At 53.8% G+C, this 18,262-nt stretch overlaps 1 protein-coding gene across 1 annotated transcript in view; it reads right to left on the minus strand.

The window, feature by feature from the left end:
* Positions 1 to 17,825, minus strand: part of LOC130339926 (uncharacterized) — a 31,230-nt gene extending 13,405 nt beyond the window's left edge. Inside the window, exons 1-2 of the mRNA XM_056554109.1 lie at positions 17,625 to 17,825; positions 13,233 to 13,309 (exon numbers count right to left, since the gene is read on the minus strand). Of these exons, the coding sequence (XP_056410084.1) occupies positions 13,233 to 13,309; positions 17,625 to 17,681 (134 nt within the window). The 5' untranslated portion in view covers positions 17,682 to 17,825. The remainder of the gene's footprint in view (positions 1 to 13,232; positions 13,310 to 17,624) is intronic.
* Positions 17,826 to 18,262: the final 437 nt, after the last annotated feature.

The raw sequence follows: 18,262 nt of genomic DNA on the forward strand, positions 1-18,262 counted from the left end.
CCAGGACACATAAAGGAGAACAATCTACAGATCAATGCCGCCACCTGATGGCGCTACAAGCCGAGAATCATCACGTATACAGACGACTTACCTTCTCCTCTGCCGGGCGCTTTACAGGAGGAGCGTCTGTCTCCTCTCCTTCACCCTCCTCGTCTCCTTCGCCCTCACCGTCACCCTCTACTGGATAAGAAGAGAAGTCAGTATATAACAGCGCAGAGCCCTGGGTTGGGGAGGGGGATTCTCGTCACCCTCTACTGGATAAGAAGAGAAGTCAGTATATAACAGCGCGGAGCCCTGGGTTGGGGGGGGGGATTCTCGTCACCCTCTCCTGGATAAGAAGAGAAGTCAGTATATAACAGCGCAGAGCCCTGGGTTGGGGAGGGGGATTCTCGTCACCCTCTACTGGATAACAAGAGAAGTCAGTATATAACAGCGCAGAGCCCTGGGTTGGGGGGGGGGGGATTCTCGTCACCCTCTACTGGATAAGAAGAGAAGTCAGTATATAACAGCGCGGAGCCCTGGGTTGGGGAGGGGGATTCTCGTCACCCTCTACTGGATAAGAAGAGAAGTCAGTATATAACAGCGCAGAGCCCTGGGTTGGGGGGGGGGGGGGGATTCTCGTCACCCTCTACTGGATAAGAAGAGAAGTCAGTATATAACAGCGCGGAGCCCTGGGTTGTTGGGGGGGGGGGGGGGATTCTCGTCACCCTCTCCTGGATAAGAAGAGAAGTCAGTATATAACAGCGCGGAGCCCTGGGTTGGGGGGGGGTGGGGATTCTCGTCACCCTCTACTGGATAAGAAGAGAAGTCAGTATATAACAGCGCGGAGCCCTGGGTTGGGGGGGGGGTGGGGATTCTCGTCACCCTCTACTGGATAAGAAGAGAAGTCAGTATATAACAGTGCGGATGCCCTGGGTTGGGGGGGGGGGGATTCTCGTCACCCTCTCCTGGATAAGAAGAGAAGTCAGTATATAACAGCGCGGAGCCCTGGGTTGGGGGGGGGTGGGGATTCTCGTCACCCTCTACTGGATAAGAAGAGAAGTCAGTATATAACAGTGCGGAGCCCTGGGTTGGGGGGGGGGGGATTCTCGTCACCCTCTCCTGGATAAGAAGAGAAGTCAGTATATAACAGCGCGGAGCCCTGGGTTGGGGGGGAATTCTCCGCTCGCCTCCTTCCCCCAAATCGTCTAGGTCACGGACATGTGTAAACGTCTATGGGGTGTAAAGCACTTGTTCTCCTGATCAGTGGGGGTGTCAGCACCGAGACCCCGAATGATCACAATCACTGATGTCTCTGAAGCCCCCGTACATGTAGTACGCCCCAATACTTCTATGTATCAGCAGGACAACACTGTATATACCAAATACAACAGAAACCAATCTACCAGGAGCAGCGGCACCTCACACTAACAGTGTAATCTCTATGGAGAAGAGTCCGGACATGGAGCCATTGTCTACACTCACCTGCTGACCATCACCCTACTGCCTATAACCTACAGACCCATCACCCTGCAGACCTATAACCTACAGACCCATCACCCTGTTGACCTATAACCTACTGATCCATCACCCTGCTGACCCATCACCCTGCTGACCCATCACCCTAGTAACCCATCACGCTGCTGACCTATAACCTACTGACCCATCACCCTGCTGACCTATAACCTACTGACCCATCACCCTGCTGACCTATAACCTACTGACCCATCACCCCTGCTGACCTATAACCTACTGACCCATCACCCTGCTGACCCGCAGAACCAGACAGAGCAACAACCCTGAGGGAATCCGGCTGCAGAGATGGTGAAGAACCCTCCCCATAGTACACATTATACAGACCCCTCCCCCTCAGCCTATCACCTCCCCCTCCTCATAATACAGACACCTCCCCCCTCCTCATTATACCAGACCCCTCCCCCTCAGCCTATCACCTCCCCCTCATTATACAGACCCCCCCCCCTCAGCCTATCACCACCTCCTCCTCCTCATTATACAGACCCCTCCCCCTCAGCCTATCACCTCCTCCTCCTCATTATACAGACCCCCTCCCCCTCAGCCTATCACCTCCTCCTCATTATACAGACCCCTCCCCCCTCAGCCTATCACCCTCCTCCTCCTCATCTATACCGACCCCTCCCCCTCAGCCTATCACCCCCTCCTCCTCCTCATTATACAGACCCCTCCCCCTCAGCCTATCACCTCCTCCTCATACAGACCCCTCCCCCTCAGCCTATCACCTCCTCCTCATTATACAGACCCCTCCCCCTCAGGCCTATCACCTCCTCCTCATTATACAGACCCCTCCCCCTCAGCCTATCACCTCCTCCTCATTATACAGACCCCTCCCCCTCAGCCTATCACCTCCTCCTCATTATACAGACCCCTCCCCCTCAGCCTATCACCTCCTCCTCATTATACAGACCCCTCCCCCTCAGCCTATCACCTCCTCCTCCTCCTCATTATACAGACCTCTCCCCCTAGCCTATCACCTCCCCCTCATTATACAGACCCCTCAGCTATCACCTCCTCCTCATTATACAGACCCCTCCCCCTCAGCCTATCACCTCCCCCTCATTATACAGACCCCTAGCCTATCACCTCCCCCCTCATTATACAGACCTCTCCCCCTAGCCTATCACCTCCCCCTCATTATACAGACCCCTCAGCCTATCACCTCCTCCTCATTATACAGACCCCTCCCCCTCAGCCTATCACCTCCCCCTCATTATACAGACCCCTCAGCCTATCACCTCCCCCTCATTATACAGACCCCTCCGCCTATCACCTCACCCTCATTATACAGACCCCCTCCCCCTCATTATACAGACCCCTCCCCTCATACAGACCCCTCCCCCTAGCCTATCACCTCCCCCTTATTATACAGACCCCTCAGCCTATCACCTCCTCCTCATTATACAGACCCCTCCCCCTCAGCCTATCACCTCCTCCTCATTATACAGACCCCTCAGCCTATCACCTCCTCCTCATTATACAGACCCCTCCGCCTCATTATACAGACCCCTCCCCCTAATTATACAGACCCCTAGCCTATCACCTCCTCCTCATTATACAGACCCCTCCCCCTCAGCCTATCACCTCCCCCTCATTATACAGACCCCTCAGCCTATCACCTCCTCCTCATTATACAGACCCCCTAGCCTATCACCTCCTCCTCCTCCTCATTATACAGACCCCTCCCCCCTCAGCCTATCACCTCCTCCTCATTATACAGACCCCTCCCCCTCAGCCTATCACCTCCTCCTCATTATACAGACCCCTCCCCCTCAGCCTATCACCTCCTCCTCCTCCTCATTATACAGACCCCTCCCCCTAGCCTATCACCTCCCCCTCATTATACAGACCCCTCAGCCTATCACCTCCTCCTCATTATACAGACCCCTCAGCCTATCACCTCCCCCTCATTATACAGACCCCTCCCCCTCAGCCTATCACCTCCCCCTCATTATACAGACCCCTCAGCCTATCACCTCCTCCTCATTATACACACCCCTCCCCCTATCACCTCCCCCCTCATTATACAGACCCCTCCCCCTCAGCCTATCACCTTCTCCTCCTCCTCATTATACAGACCCCTCCCCTCAGCCTATCACCTCCTCATTATACAGACCCCACCCCCTAAGCCTATCACCACCTCCTCCTCATTATACAGATCCCTCCCCTCAGCCTATCACCTCTTTCTCATTATACAGACCCCTCCCCCTCAGCCTATCACCTTCTCCTCCTCCTCCTCATTATACAGACCCCTCCCCTCAGCCTATCACCTCCTCATTATACAGACCCCACCCCTAAGCCTATCACCACCTCCTCCTCATTATACAGATCCCTCCCCTCAGCCTATCACCTCTTTCTCATTATACAGACCCCTCCCCTCAGCCTATCACCTTCTCATTATACAGACCCCTCCCCTCAGCCTATCACCTCCTCCTCATTATACAGAGCCCTCCCCCTCAGCCTATCACCTCCTCCTTATACAGACCCCTCCCCCTCAGCCTATCACCTCCTCCTCCTCATTATACAGACCCCTCCCCCTCATTATACAGACCCCTCCCCTCATACAGACCCCTCCCCCTAGCCTATCACCTCCCCCTCATTATACAGACCCCTCAGCCTATCACCTCCTCCTCATTATACAGACCCCTCCCCCTCAGCCTATCACCTCCTCCTCATTATACAGACCCCTCCCCCTCATTATACAGACCCCTCCCCTCATTATACAGACCCCTAGCCTATCACCTCCTCCTCATTATACAGACCCCTCCCCCTCAGCCTATCACCTCCCCCTCATTATACAGACCCCCTCAGCCTATCACCTCCTCCTCATTATACAGACCCCTCCCCCTCAGCCTATCACCTCCCCCTCATTATACAGACCCCTCCCCCTCAGCCTATCACCTTCTCCTCCTCCTCATTATACAGACCCCTCCCCTCAGCCTATCTCCTCATTATACAGACCCCACCCCCTAAGCCTATCACCACCTCCTCCTCCTCCTCATTATACAGATCCCTCCCCTCAGCCTATCACCTCCTCCTCATTATACAGACCCCTCCCCCTCAGCCTATCACCTTCTCCTCCTCCTCCTCATTATACAGACCCCTCCCCTCAGCCTATCACCTTCTCATTATACAGACCCCTCCCCTCAGCCTATCACCTCCTCCTCATTATACAGAGCCCTCCCCCTCAGCCTATCACCACCTCCTCCTCATTATACAGACCCCTCCCCCTCAGCCTATCACCTTCTCCTCCTCCTCCTCATTATACAGACCCCTCCCCTCAGCCTATCACCTTCTCATTATACAGACCCCTCCCCTCAGCCTATCACCTCCTCCTCATTATACAGACCCCTCCCCCTCAGCCTATCACCTCCCCCTCATTATACAGACCCCTCAGCCTATCACCTCCTCCTCATTATACAGACCCCTCCCCCTCAGCCTACCTCCCCCTCATTATACAGACCCCTCCCCCTCAGCCTATCACCTTCTCCTCCTCCTCATTATACAGACCCCTCCCCTCAGCCTATCACCTCCTCATTATACAGACCCCACCCCCTAAGCCTATCACCACCTCCTCCTCATTATACAGATCCCTCCCCTCAGCCTATCACCTCTTTCTCATTATACAGACCCCTCCCCCTCAGCCTATCACCTTCTCCTCCTCCTCATTATACAGACCCCTCCCCTCAGCCTATCACCTTCTCATTATACAGACCCCTCCCCTCAGCCTATCACCTCCTCCTCATTATACAGAGCCCTCCCCCTCAGCCTATCACCTCCTCCTTATACAGACCCCTCCCCCTCAGCCTATCACCTCCTCCTCCTCATTATACAGACCCCTCCCCCTCAGCCTATCACCTCCTCCTCCTCATTATACAGACCCCTCCCCCTCATTATACAGACCCCTCCCCTCATACAGACCCCTCCCCCTAGCCTATCACCTCCCCCTCATTATACAGACCCCTCAGCCTATCACCTCCTCCTCATTATACAGACCCCTCCCCCTCAGCCTATCACCTCCTCCTCATTATACAGACCCCTCCCCCTCATTATACAGACCCCTCCCCCTCATTATACAGACCCCTAGCCTATCACCTCCTCCTCATTATACAGACCCCTCCCCCTCAGCCTATCACCTCCCCCTCATTATACAGACCCCCTCAGCCTATCACCTCCTCCTCATTATACAGACCCCTCCCCCTCAGCCTATCACCTCCCCCTCATTATACAGACCCCCTCAGCCTATCACCTCCTCCTCATTATACAGACCCCTCAGCCTATCACCTCCTCCTCATTATACAGACCCCTCCCCCTCAGCCTATCACCTTCTCATTATACAGACCCCTCCCCTCAGCCTATCACCTCCTCCTCATTATACAGAGCCCTCCCCCTCAGCCTATCACCTTCTCATTATACAGACCCCACCCCTAAGCCTATCACCACCTCCTCCTCATTATACAGATCCCTCCCCTCAGCCTATCACCTCCTCCTCCTCATTATACAGACCCCTCCCCCTAATTATACAGACCCCTAGCCTATCACCTCCTCCTTATTATACAGACCCCTCCCCCTCAGCCTATCACCCCCTCATTATACAGACCCCTCGCCCTCAGCCTATCACCTTCTCCTCCTCCTCATTATACAGACCCCTCCCCTCAGCCTATCACCTCCTCATTATACAGACCCCACCCCCTAAGCCTATCACCACCTCCTCCTCATTATACAGATCCCTCCCCTCAGCCTATCACCTCCTCCTCATTATACAGACCCCTCCCCCTCAGCCTATCACCTTCTTCTCCTCCTCCTCATTATACAGACCCCTCCCCTCAGCCTATCACCTTCTCATTATACAGACCCCTCCCCTCAGCCTATTACCTCCTCCTCATTATACAGAGCCCTCCCCCTCAGCCTATCACCTTCTCATTATACAGACCCCTCCCCCTCAGCCTATCACCTTCTCCTCCTCCTCCTCATTATACAGACCCCTCCCCTCAGCCTATCACCTTCTCATTATACAGACCCCTCCCCTCAGCCTATCACCTCCTCCTAATTATACAGACCCCTCCCCCTCAGCCTATCACCTTCTTCTCATTATACAGACCCCTCCCCCCATTCTCAGTGAGGAGGCCCCTCCCCTCAGCCTATTACCTCCTCCTCATTATACAGAGCCCTCCCCCTCAGCCTATCACCTTCTCATTATACAGACCCCTCCCCCTCAGCCTATCACCTTCTCCTCCTCCTTCTCATTATACAGACCCCTCCCCCTCAGCCTATCACCTCCTCCTAATTATAGAGACCCCTCCCCCTCAGCCTATCACCTTCTTCTCATTATACAGACCCCTCCCCCCATTCTCAGTGAGGAGGCCCCTCACCTTCATCGTCCTCCTTCTCCTCCTCCTCATTATACAGACCCCTCCCCTCAGCCTATCACCTCCTCATTATACAGACCCCACCCCCTAAGCCTATCACCACCTCCTCCTCATTATACAGATCCCTCCCCTCAGCCTATCACCTCCTCCTCATTATACAGACCCCTCCCCCTCAGCCTATCACCTTCTCCTCCTCCTCCTCATTATACAGACCCCTCCCCTCAGCCTATCACCTCCTCCTCATTATACAGAGCCCTCCCCCTCAGCCTATCACCACCTCCTCCTCATTATACAGATCCCTCCCCTCAGCCTATCACCTCCTCCTCCTCATTATACAGACCCCTCCCCCTAATTATACAGACCCCTAGCCTATCACCTCCTCCTCATTATACAGACCCCTCCCCCTCAGCCTATCACCTCCCCCTCATTATACAGACCCCTCAGCCTATCACCTCCTCCTCATTATACAGACCCCTCCCCCTCAGCCTACCTCCCCCTCATTATACAGACCCCTCCCCCTCAGCCTATCACCTTCTCCTCCTCCTCATTATACAGACCCCTCCCCTCAGCCTATCACCTCCTCATTATACAGACCCCACCCCCTAAGCCTATCACCACCTCCTCCTCATTATACAGATCCCTCCCCTCAGCCTATCACCTCCTCCTCATTATACAGACCCCTCCCCCTAATTATACAGACCCCTAGCCTATCACCTCCTCCTCATTATACAGACCCCTCCCCCTCAGCCTATCACCTCCCCCTCATTATACAGACCCCTCAGCCTATCACCTCCTCCTCATTATACAGACCCCTCCCCCTCAGCCTACCTCCCCCTCATTATACAGACCCCTCCCCCTCAGCCTATCACCTTCTCCTCCTCCTCATTATACAGACCCCTCCCCTCAGCCTATCACCTCCTCATTATACAGACCCCACCCCCTAAGCCTATCACCACCTCCTCCTCATTATACAGATCCCTCCCCTCAGCCTATCACCTTCTCCTCCTCCTCATTATACAGACCCCTCCCCTCAGCCTATCACCTTCTCATTATACAGACCCCTCCCCTCAGCCTATCACCTCCTCCTCATTATACAGAGCCCTCCCCCTCAGCCTATCACCTCCTCCTTATACAGACCCCTCCCCCTCAGCCTATCACCTCCTCCTCCTCATTATACAGACCCCTCCCCCTCAGCCTATCACCTCCTCCTCATTATACAGACCCCTCCCCCTCATTATACAGACCCCTCCCCTCATACAGACCCCTCCCCCTAGCCTATCACCTCCCCCTCATTATACAGACCCCTCAGCCTATCACCTCCTCCTCATTATACAGACCCCTCCCCCTCAGCCTATCACCTCCTCCTCATTATACAGACCCCTCCCCCTCATTATACAGACCCCTCCCCCTCATTATACAGACCCCTAGCCTATCACCTCCTCCTCATTATACAGACCCCTCCCCCTCAGCCTATCACCTCCCCCTCATTATACAGACCCCCTCAGCCTATCACCTCCTCCTCATTATACAGACCCCTCCCCCTCAGCCTATCACCTCCCCCTCATTATACAGACCCCCTCAGCCTATCACCTCCTCCTCATTATACAGACCCCTCCCCCTCAGCCTATCACCTCCCCCTCATTATACAGACCCCCTCAGCCTATCACCTCCTCCTCATTATACAGACCCCTCCCCTCAGCCTATCACCTCCCCCTCATTATACAGACCCCCTCAGCCTATCACCTCCTCCTCATTATACAGACCCCTCCCCTCAGCCTATCACCTTCTCATTATACAGACCCCTCCCCTCAGCCTATCACCTCCTCCTCATTATACAGAGCCCTCCCCCTCAGCCTATCACCTTCTCATTATACAGACCCCACCCCTAAGCCTATCACCACCTCCTCCTCATTATACAGATCCCTCCCCTCAGCCTATCACCTCCTCCTCCTCATTATACAGACCCCTCCCCCTAATTATACAGACCCCTAGCCTATCACCTCCTCCTTATTATACAGACCCCTCCCCCTCAGCCTATCACCCCCTCATTATACAGACCCCTCGCCCTCAGCCTATCACCTTCTCCTCCTCCTCATTATACAGACCCCTCCCCTCAGCCTATCACCTCCTCATTATACAGACCCCACCCCCTAAGCCTATCACCACCTCCTCCTCATTATACAGATCCCTCCCCTCAGCCTATCACCTCCTCCTCATTATACAGACCCCTCCCCCTCAGCCTATCACCTTCTTCTCCTCCTCCTCCTCATTATACAGACCCCTCCCCTCAGCCTATCACCTTCTCATTATACAGACCCCTCCCCTCAGCCTATTACCTCCTCCTCATTATACAGAGCCCTCCCCCTCAGCCTATCACCTTCTCATTATACAGACCCCTCCCCCTCAGCCTATCACCTTCTCCTCCTCCTCCTCATTATACAGACCCCTCCCCTCAGCCTATCACCTTCTCATTATACAGACCCCTCCCCTCAGCCTATCACCTCCTCCTAATTATACAGACCCCTCCCCCTCAGCCTATCACCTTCTTCTCATTATACAGACCCCTCCCCCCATTCTCAGTGAGGAGGCCCCTCCCCTCAGCCTATTACCTCCTCCTCATTATACAGAGCCCTCCCCCTCAGCCTATCACCTTCTCATTATACAGACCCCTCCCCCTCAGCCTATCACCTTCTCCTCCTCCTTCTCATTATACAGACCCCTCCCCCTCAGCCTATCACCTCCTCCTAATTATAGAGACCCCTCCCCCTCAGCCTATCACCTTCTTCTCATTATACAGACCCCTCCCCCCATTCTCAGTGAGGAGGCCCCTCACCTTCATCGTCCTCCTTCTCCTCCTCCTCATTATACAGACCCCTCCCCTCAGCCTATCACCTCCTCATTATACAGACCCCACCCCCTAAGCCTATCACCACCTCCTCCTCATTATACAGATCCCTCCCCTCAGCCTATCACCTCCTCCTCATTATACAGACCCCTCCCCCTCAGCCTATCACCTTCTCCTCCTCCTCCTCATTATACAGACCCCTCCCCTCAGCCTATCACCTCCTCCTCATTATACAGAGCCCTCCCCCTCAGCCTATCACCACCTCCTCCTCATTATACAGATCCCTCCCCTCAGCCTATCACCTCCTCCTCCTCATTATACAGACCCCTCCCCCTAATTATACAGACCCCTAGCCTATCACCTCCTCCTCATTATACAGACCCCTCCCCCTCAGCCTATCACCTCCCCCTCATTATACAGACCCCTCAGCCTATCACCTCCTCCTCATTATACAGACCCCTCCCCCTCAGCCTACCTCCCCCTCATTATACAGACCCCTCCCCCTCAGCCTATCACCTTCTCCTCCTCCTCATTATACAGACCCCTCCCCTCAGCCTATCACCTCCTCATTATACAGACCCCACCCCCTAAGCCTATCACCACCTCCTCCTCATTATACAGATCCCTCCCCTCAGCCTATCACCTCCTCCTCATTATACAGACCCCTCCCCCTAATTATACAGACCCCTAGCCTATCACCTCCTCCTCATTATACAGACCCCTCCCCCTCAGCCTATCACCTCCCCCTCATTATACAGACCCCTCAGCCTATCACCTCCTCCTCATTATACAGACCCCTCCCCCTCAGCCTACCTCCCCCTCATTATACAGACCCCTCCCCCTCAGCCTATCACCTTCTCCTCCTCCTCATTATACAGACCCCTCCCCTCAGCCTATCACCTCCTCATTATACAGACCCCACCCCCTAAGCCTATCACCACCTCCTCCTCATTATACAGATCCCTCCCCTCAGCCTATCACCTTCTCCTCCTCCTCATTATACAGACCCCTCCCCTCAGCCTATCACCTTCTCATTATACAGACCCCTCCCCTCAGCCTATCACCTCCTCCTCATTATACAGAGCCCTCCCCCTCAGCCTATCACCTCCTCCTTATACAGACCCCTCCCCCTCAGCCTATCACCTCCTCCTCCTCATTATACAGACCCCTCCCCCTCAGCCTATCACCTCCTCCTCATTATACAGACCCCTCCCCCTCATTATACAGACCCCTCCCCTCATACAGACCCCTCCCCCTAGCCTATCACCTCCCCCTCATTATACAGACCCCTCAGCCTATCACCTCCTCCTCATTATACAGACCCCTCCCCCTCAGCCTATCACCTCCTCCTCATTATACAGACCCCTCCCCCTCATTATACAGACCCCTCCCCCTCATTATACAGACCCCTAGCCTATCACCTCCTCCTCATTATACAGACCCCTCCCCCTCAGCCTATCACCTCCCCCTCATTATACAGACCCCCTCAGCCTATCACCTCCTCCTCATTATACAGACCCCTCCCCCTCAGCCTATCACCTCCCCCTCATTATACAGACCCCCTCAGCCTATCACCTCCTCCTCATTATACAGACCCCTCCCCCTCAGCCTATCACCTCCCCCTCATTATACAGACCCCCTCAGCCTATCACCTCCTCCTCATTATACAGACCCCTCCCCTCAGCCTATCACCTCCCCCTCATTATACAGACCCCCTCAGCCTATCACCTCCTCCTCATTATACAGACCCCTCCCCTCAGCCTATCACCTTCTCATTATACAGACCCCTCCCCTCAGCCTATCACCTCCTCCTCATTATACAGAGCCCTCCCCCTCAGCCTATCACCTTCTCATTATACAGACCCCACCCCTAAGCCTATCACCACCTCCTCCTCATTATACAGATCCCTCCCCTCAGCCTATCACCTCCTCCTCCTCATTATACAGACCCCTCGCCCTCAGCCTATCACCTTCTCCTCCTCCTCCTCCTCATTATACAGACCCCTCCCCTCAGCCTATCACCTCCTCATTATACAGACCCCACCCCCTAAGCCTATCACCACCTCCTCCTCATTATACAGATCCCTCCCCTCAGCCTATCACCTCCTCCTCATTATACAGACCCCTCCCCCTCAGCCTATCACCTTCTCCTCCTCCTCCTCATTATACAGACCCCTCCCCTCAGCCTATCACCTTCTCATTATACAGACCCCTCCCCTCAGCCTATCACCTCCTCCTAATTATACAGACCCCTCCCCCTCAGCCTATCACCTTCTTCTCATTATACAGACCCCTCCCCCCATTCTCAGTGAGGAGGCCCCTCCCCTCAGCCTATTACCTCCTCCTCATTATACAGAGCCCTCCCCCTCAGCCTATCACCTTCTCATTATACAGACCCCTCCCCCTCAGCCTATCACCTTCTCCTCCTCCTTCTCATTATACAGACCCCTCCCCCTCAGCCTATCACCTCCTCCTAATTATAGAGACCCCTCCCCCTCAGCCTATCACCTTCTTCTCATTATACAGACCCCTCCCCCCATTCTCAGTGAGGAGGCCCCTCACCTTCATCGTCCTCCTCCTCCGGATCCTCGGTGTTCTTCTTCTCCTCACTCTGAGCGGATCCGTTCTCTTCCTGCAGGAAAAACATTTATAATAAATACTAAGAATCAACTCAACTGGTCCGACCCAATACATAAGTCACCACCCCCCTCCAACCACCAATCACCACACACCTCCAACCACCACCCCCCTCCAACCATCACCAATCACCACACACCTCCAAACACCACCCCCCTCCAACCATCACCAATCACCACACACCTCCAAACACCACCCCCCTCCAACCACCACCAATCACCACCCCCCTCCAACCACCACCAATCACCACACACCTCCAAACACCACCCCCCTCCAACCACCACACACCTCCAACCACCACCAATCACCACCCCCCTCCAACCACCACCCCCCTCCAACCACCACACACCTCCAACCCCCACCAATCACCACCCCCCTCCAACAACCAATCACCACACACCTCCAACCACCACCTCCCTCCAACCACCACCAATCACCACACACCTCCAAACACCACCCCCCTCCAACCACCACCCCCCTCCAACCACCACCAATCACCACCCCCCTCCAACCACCTCCAAACACCACACACCTCCAACCACCACCAATCACCACCCCCCTCCAACCACCACCCCCAAACACCACCCCCTCCAACCACCACACACCTCCAACCACCACCAATCACCACCCCCCTCCAACCACCACCAATCACCACCCCCCTCCAACCACCCCCCTCCAACCACCACCAATCACCACCCCCCTCCAACCACCACCAATCACCACACACCTCCAAACACCACCCCCCTCCAACCACCACCCCCCTGGTTGTGAACTACAAACACCAGCATGCCCAGAAAGGAGGATAATGACATAAGAGAAGACTTACTGTGCCATTGGCCGGGGGATGATCAGCGCCGCCATTCTCTGTTTTCTCCTTCACCACTTCCTTCTTCTCTTCCTTCTTCTCCTTCACCACTTCCTTCTTCTCTTCCTTCTCCTTCAGATCCTGCACAATACAAAGTATTCAAATTTATATACATATAATACAATACACACAATAATATATATAATACAATACACACAATAATACACTGCTCAAAAGAATAAAGGGAACACATAACCAACACAACGTAACTCCAAGTCCCTGACACTTGTGTGAAATCCCACTGTCCACTCAGGAAGAACACTGATTGACAATCAATTCACATGGAACAGACAACACGTGGAAATTATAGGCAATTACCAAGACACCCCCAATAAAGGAGTGGTTCTGCAGGTGGTGACCACAGACCACTTCTCAGTTGCTTCCTGGCTGATGTTTTGGTCACTTTTGAATGCTGGCGGTGCTTTCACTCTAGTGGTAGCATGAGACGGAGTCTACAACCCACACAAGTGGCTCAGGTAGGGCAGCTCATCCAGGATGGCACATCAATGCGAGCTGTGACAAGAAGGTTTGCTGTGTCTGTCAGCGTAGTGTCCAGAGCATGGAGGCGCTACCAGGAGACAGGCCAGTACATCAGGAGACGTGGAGGAGGCAACAACCCAGCAGCAGGACTGCTACCTCCGCCATTGTGCCAGGAGGAGCACTGCCAGAGCCCTGCAAAATGACCTCCAGCAGGTCACAAATGTGCATGTGTCCACTCACACGGTCAGAAACAGACTCCATGAGGGTGGTATGAGGGCTCGACGTCCACAGGTGGGGGTTGTGCTTACAGCCCAACACTGTGCAGGACCTTTGGCATTTGCCAGAGAACAACAAGATTGGCAAATTCACCACTGGCGCCCTGTACTCTTCACAGATGAAAGCAGGTTCACACTGAGCACATGTGACAGACATGACAGAGTCTGGAGACGCCGTGGAGAACGTTCTGCTGCCTGTAACATCCTCCAGCATGACCAGTTTGGCGGTGGGTCAGTAATGGTGTGGGGTGGCATTTCTTTGGGGAGCCGCACAGCCCTCCATGTGCTTACCAGAGGTAGCCTGACTGCCATTAGGTACGAGATGAGATCCTCAGACCCCTTGTGAGACCATATGCTGGTGCGGTTGGGTTCCTCCTAATACAAGACAATGCTAGACCTCATGTGTCTGGAGTGTGTCAGCAGTTCCTACAAGAGGAAGGCATTGATGCTATGGACTGGCCGCCTGTTCCCCTGAATCCGATTGAGCACATCTGGGACGTCTCGCTCCATCCACCACAGACTGTCCAGGAGTTGGTGGATGCTTTAGTCCAGGTCTGGGAGGACATCCCTCAGGAGACCATCCTCCACCTCATCAGGAGCATGCCCAGGCGGGGAGGTCATACGGGCACATGGAGGCCACACACACTACTGAGCCTCATTGGGACTTGTATTAAGGACATTACATAAAGTTGGATCGGCCTGTAGTGGGGTTTTCCTCTGTGATTTTGAGGGTGACTCCATATCCAGACCTCCAGGGGTTAATGATTTCCATTGATAATTTTTGGTGATTTTGTTGTCAGTGAATTCAACTATGTAAAGAGGAAAGGATTTCATACGATTAGTTCAGATCTACAATGTGTTATCACAGGGAGACCTTACTAGGTTATTGAGCAGTGTGTATACAGTATATATATATATCTAATAATCATAATAATAATAATAAATCAGAATAGAAAGAAACTAGAAATACAATAAACCTCTATATAATACAATAAACCTCTATATAATACAATAAACCTCTATATAATACAATAAACCTCTATATAATACAATAAACCTCTATATAATACAATAAACCTCTATATAATACAATAAATAACAATAGAGAATAAAAGTAGAATCACTACGAATGTTCCTTATCATATGCGACTACTACAACCCCCATCCTCCAATCATAACTACGACCTGCACAGCCCCTTATAATGTCACTACTACCCCTTATAATCCTGCATCTCCCCCCGGTAATAATCTCCTCCAGTCCCCGGCAACATTCTCCTCACCGGGGACCTGATGAGAATATTACCGGGGACCTGATGAGAATATCACCGGGGACCTGATGAGAATATCACCGGGGACCTGATGAGAATATTACCGGGGACCTGATGAGAATATTACCGGGGACCTGATGAGAATATTACCGGGGACCTGATGAGAATATTACCGGGGACCTGATGAGAATATTACCGGGGACCTGATGAGAATATTACCGGGGAGGAGGGGAATATTACCGGGGACCTGATGAGAATATTACCGGGGAGGAGGGGAATATTACCGGGGACCTGATGAGAATATCACCGGGGACCTGATGAGAATATCACCGGGGACCTGATGAGAATATCACCGGGGACCTGATGAGAATATCACCGGGGACCTGATGAGAATATTACCGGGGACCTGATGAGAATATTACCGGGGACCTGATGAGAATATCACCGGGGACCTGATGAGAATATTACCGGGGACCTGATGAGAATATTACCGGGGACCTGATGAGAATATTACCGGGGACCTGATGAGAATATTACCGGGGACCTGATGAGAATACTACCGGGGAGGAGGGGAATATTACCGGGGACCTGATGAGAATATTACCGGGGACCTGATGAGAATATTACCGGGGACCTGATGAGAATATTACCGGGGAGGAGGGGAATATTACCGGGGACCTGATGAGAATATCACCGGGGACCTGATGAGAATATCACCGGGGACCTGATGAGAATATCACCGGGGACCTGATGAGAATATCACCGGGGACCTGATGAGAATATCACCGGGGACCTGATGAGAATATCACCGGGGACCTGATGAGAATATCACCGGGGACCTGATGAGAATATCACCGGGGACCTGATGAGAATATCACCGGGGACCTGATGAGAATATCACCGGGGACCTGATGAGAATATCACCGGGGACCTGATGAGAATACTACCGGGGAGAATATCACCGGGGACCTGATGAGAATATTACCGGGGACCTGATGAGAATACTACCGGGGACCGGGGAGAATATCACCGGGGACCTGATGAGAATATTACCGGGGACCTGATGAGAATATTACCGGGGACCGGAGGAGAATATTACCGGGGACCGGAGGAGAACATTACCGGGGACCGGGGGAGAATATTACCGGGGACCGGGGGAAGAATATTACCGGGGACCGGGGGAAGAATATTACCGGGGACCGGAGGAGAATATTACCGGGGACCGGAGGAGAACATTACCGGGGACCGGGGGAGAATATTACCGGGGACCGGGGGAAGAATATTACCGGGGACCGGGGGAAGAATATTACCGGGGACCGGAGGAGAATATTACCGGGGACCGGAGGAGAATATTACCGGGGAAGAATATCACCGGGGACCTGATGAGAATATCACCGGGGACCTGATGAGAATATCACCGGGGACCTGATGAGAATATCACCGGGGACCTGATGAGAATACTACCGGGGACCGGGGAGAATATCACCGGGGACCTGATGAGAATATTACCGGGGACCTGATGAGAATACTACCGGGGACCGGGGAGAATATCACCGGGGACCTGATGAGAATATTACCGGGGACCTGATGAGAATATTACCGGGGACCGGAGGAGAATATTACCGGGGACCGGAGGAGAACATTACCGGGGACCGGAGGAGAACATTACCGGGGACCGGAGGAGAACATTACCGGGGACCGGGGGAGAATATTACCGGGGACCGGGGGAAGAATATTACCGGGGACCGGGGGAAGAATATTACCGGGGACCGGAGGAGAATATTACCGGGGACCGGAGGAGAATATTACCGGGGAAGAATATTACCGGGGACCGGGGGAGAATATTACCGGGGACCGGAAGAGAATATTACCGGGGACCGGGGGAGAATATTACCGGGGACCGGAAGAGAATATTACCGGGGACCGGAGGAGAATATTACCGGGGACCGGAGGAGAATATTACCGGGGACCGGAGGAGAATATTACCGGGGACCGGAGGAGAATATTACCGGGGACCGGGGGGAGAATATTACCGGGGACCGGGGGGAGAATATTACCGGGGGGATAAGTCTCCACATGCGGTAACGCGCGGTTCTGGCTCCTCAGGGACCGTGCACACACTGCGGTTCACCCTCCGGAGATTCGTCTATAAATACCGGAGCCGACCCCCCGGGACCCCGGACACCTCTCTGCGCCGGGCGGGAAATCTGTCACCATAGAAACCGAGAGCAGAAGCCGCTACATCCCAGCGACCCCGGGGGAAGAACCGCACAGTGTGACCGGAGCCGCCGCTGTATGAGGGAAAGTTCTCCCGGAGCCGCTGACAGAACCATGTGCGGAGGAAACAAAGGAGCCGCGCCGTGTGCACTGTACCTTGGTGACGGCCGCCTCGGTGCTGGCGGGGCTGCTCTCCACTGCGGTATCGGCCATGTTCCCGGGACGGGCGGTGAGAAGAAGAACACGGGGAGAAGAAGACACCGGACAGGAGAAGAGACGCACAGGAGCCGCAGCCGTGTGAACACGAATGAAACTGTTGGACCACAAAGACTCCTCTAAATACGAGCTCAGAGTGGGCGGGGTCCGGGAGGATGGCGGCCCTGTGATTGGCTGTAGTCTGTCCCTGCTCGGGTCTCATTCGCTCAGCTCAATATCTATTCTGTGCCTGACCCCGCCCCGTAGAGATACCGGGCTCCTCGGTCTGTGATTGGTTTAAACTGAGAGGATAGCTCCGCCCTCTATGTAAATAAGTCTGTATAATAGCGAAAACTCCGCAACATCAGCGCCCGGGACCGCCTCCTTATTGTCCGGATGGTTGTGACCGGTACTGACCGCGTATAACACCCACCTCTATATACCGACCGCGTATAACACCTACCTCTATATACCGACCGCGTATAACACCTACCTCTATATACCGACCGCGTATAACACCCACCTCTATATACCGACCGCGTATAACACCTACCTCTATATACCGACCGCGTATAACACCTACCTCTATATACTGACCG

The sequence above is a fragment of the Hyla sarda genome, unplaced genomic scaffold (assembly GCF_029499605.1).
Source record: "Hyla sarda isolate aHylSar1 unplaced genomic scaffold, aHylSar1.hap1 scaffold_560, whole genome shotgun sequence".
Classification (NCBI taxonomy): Eukaryota; Metazoa; Chordata; class Amphibia; order Anura; family Hylidae; genus Hyla; species Hyla sarda.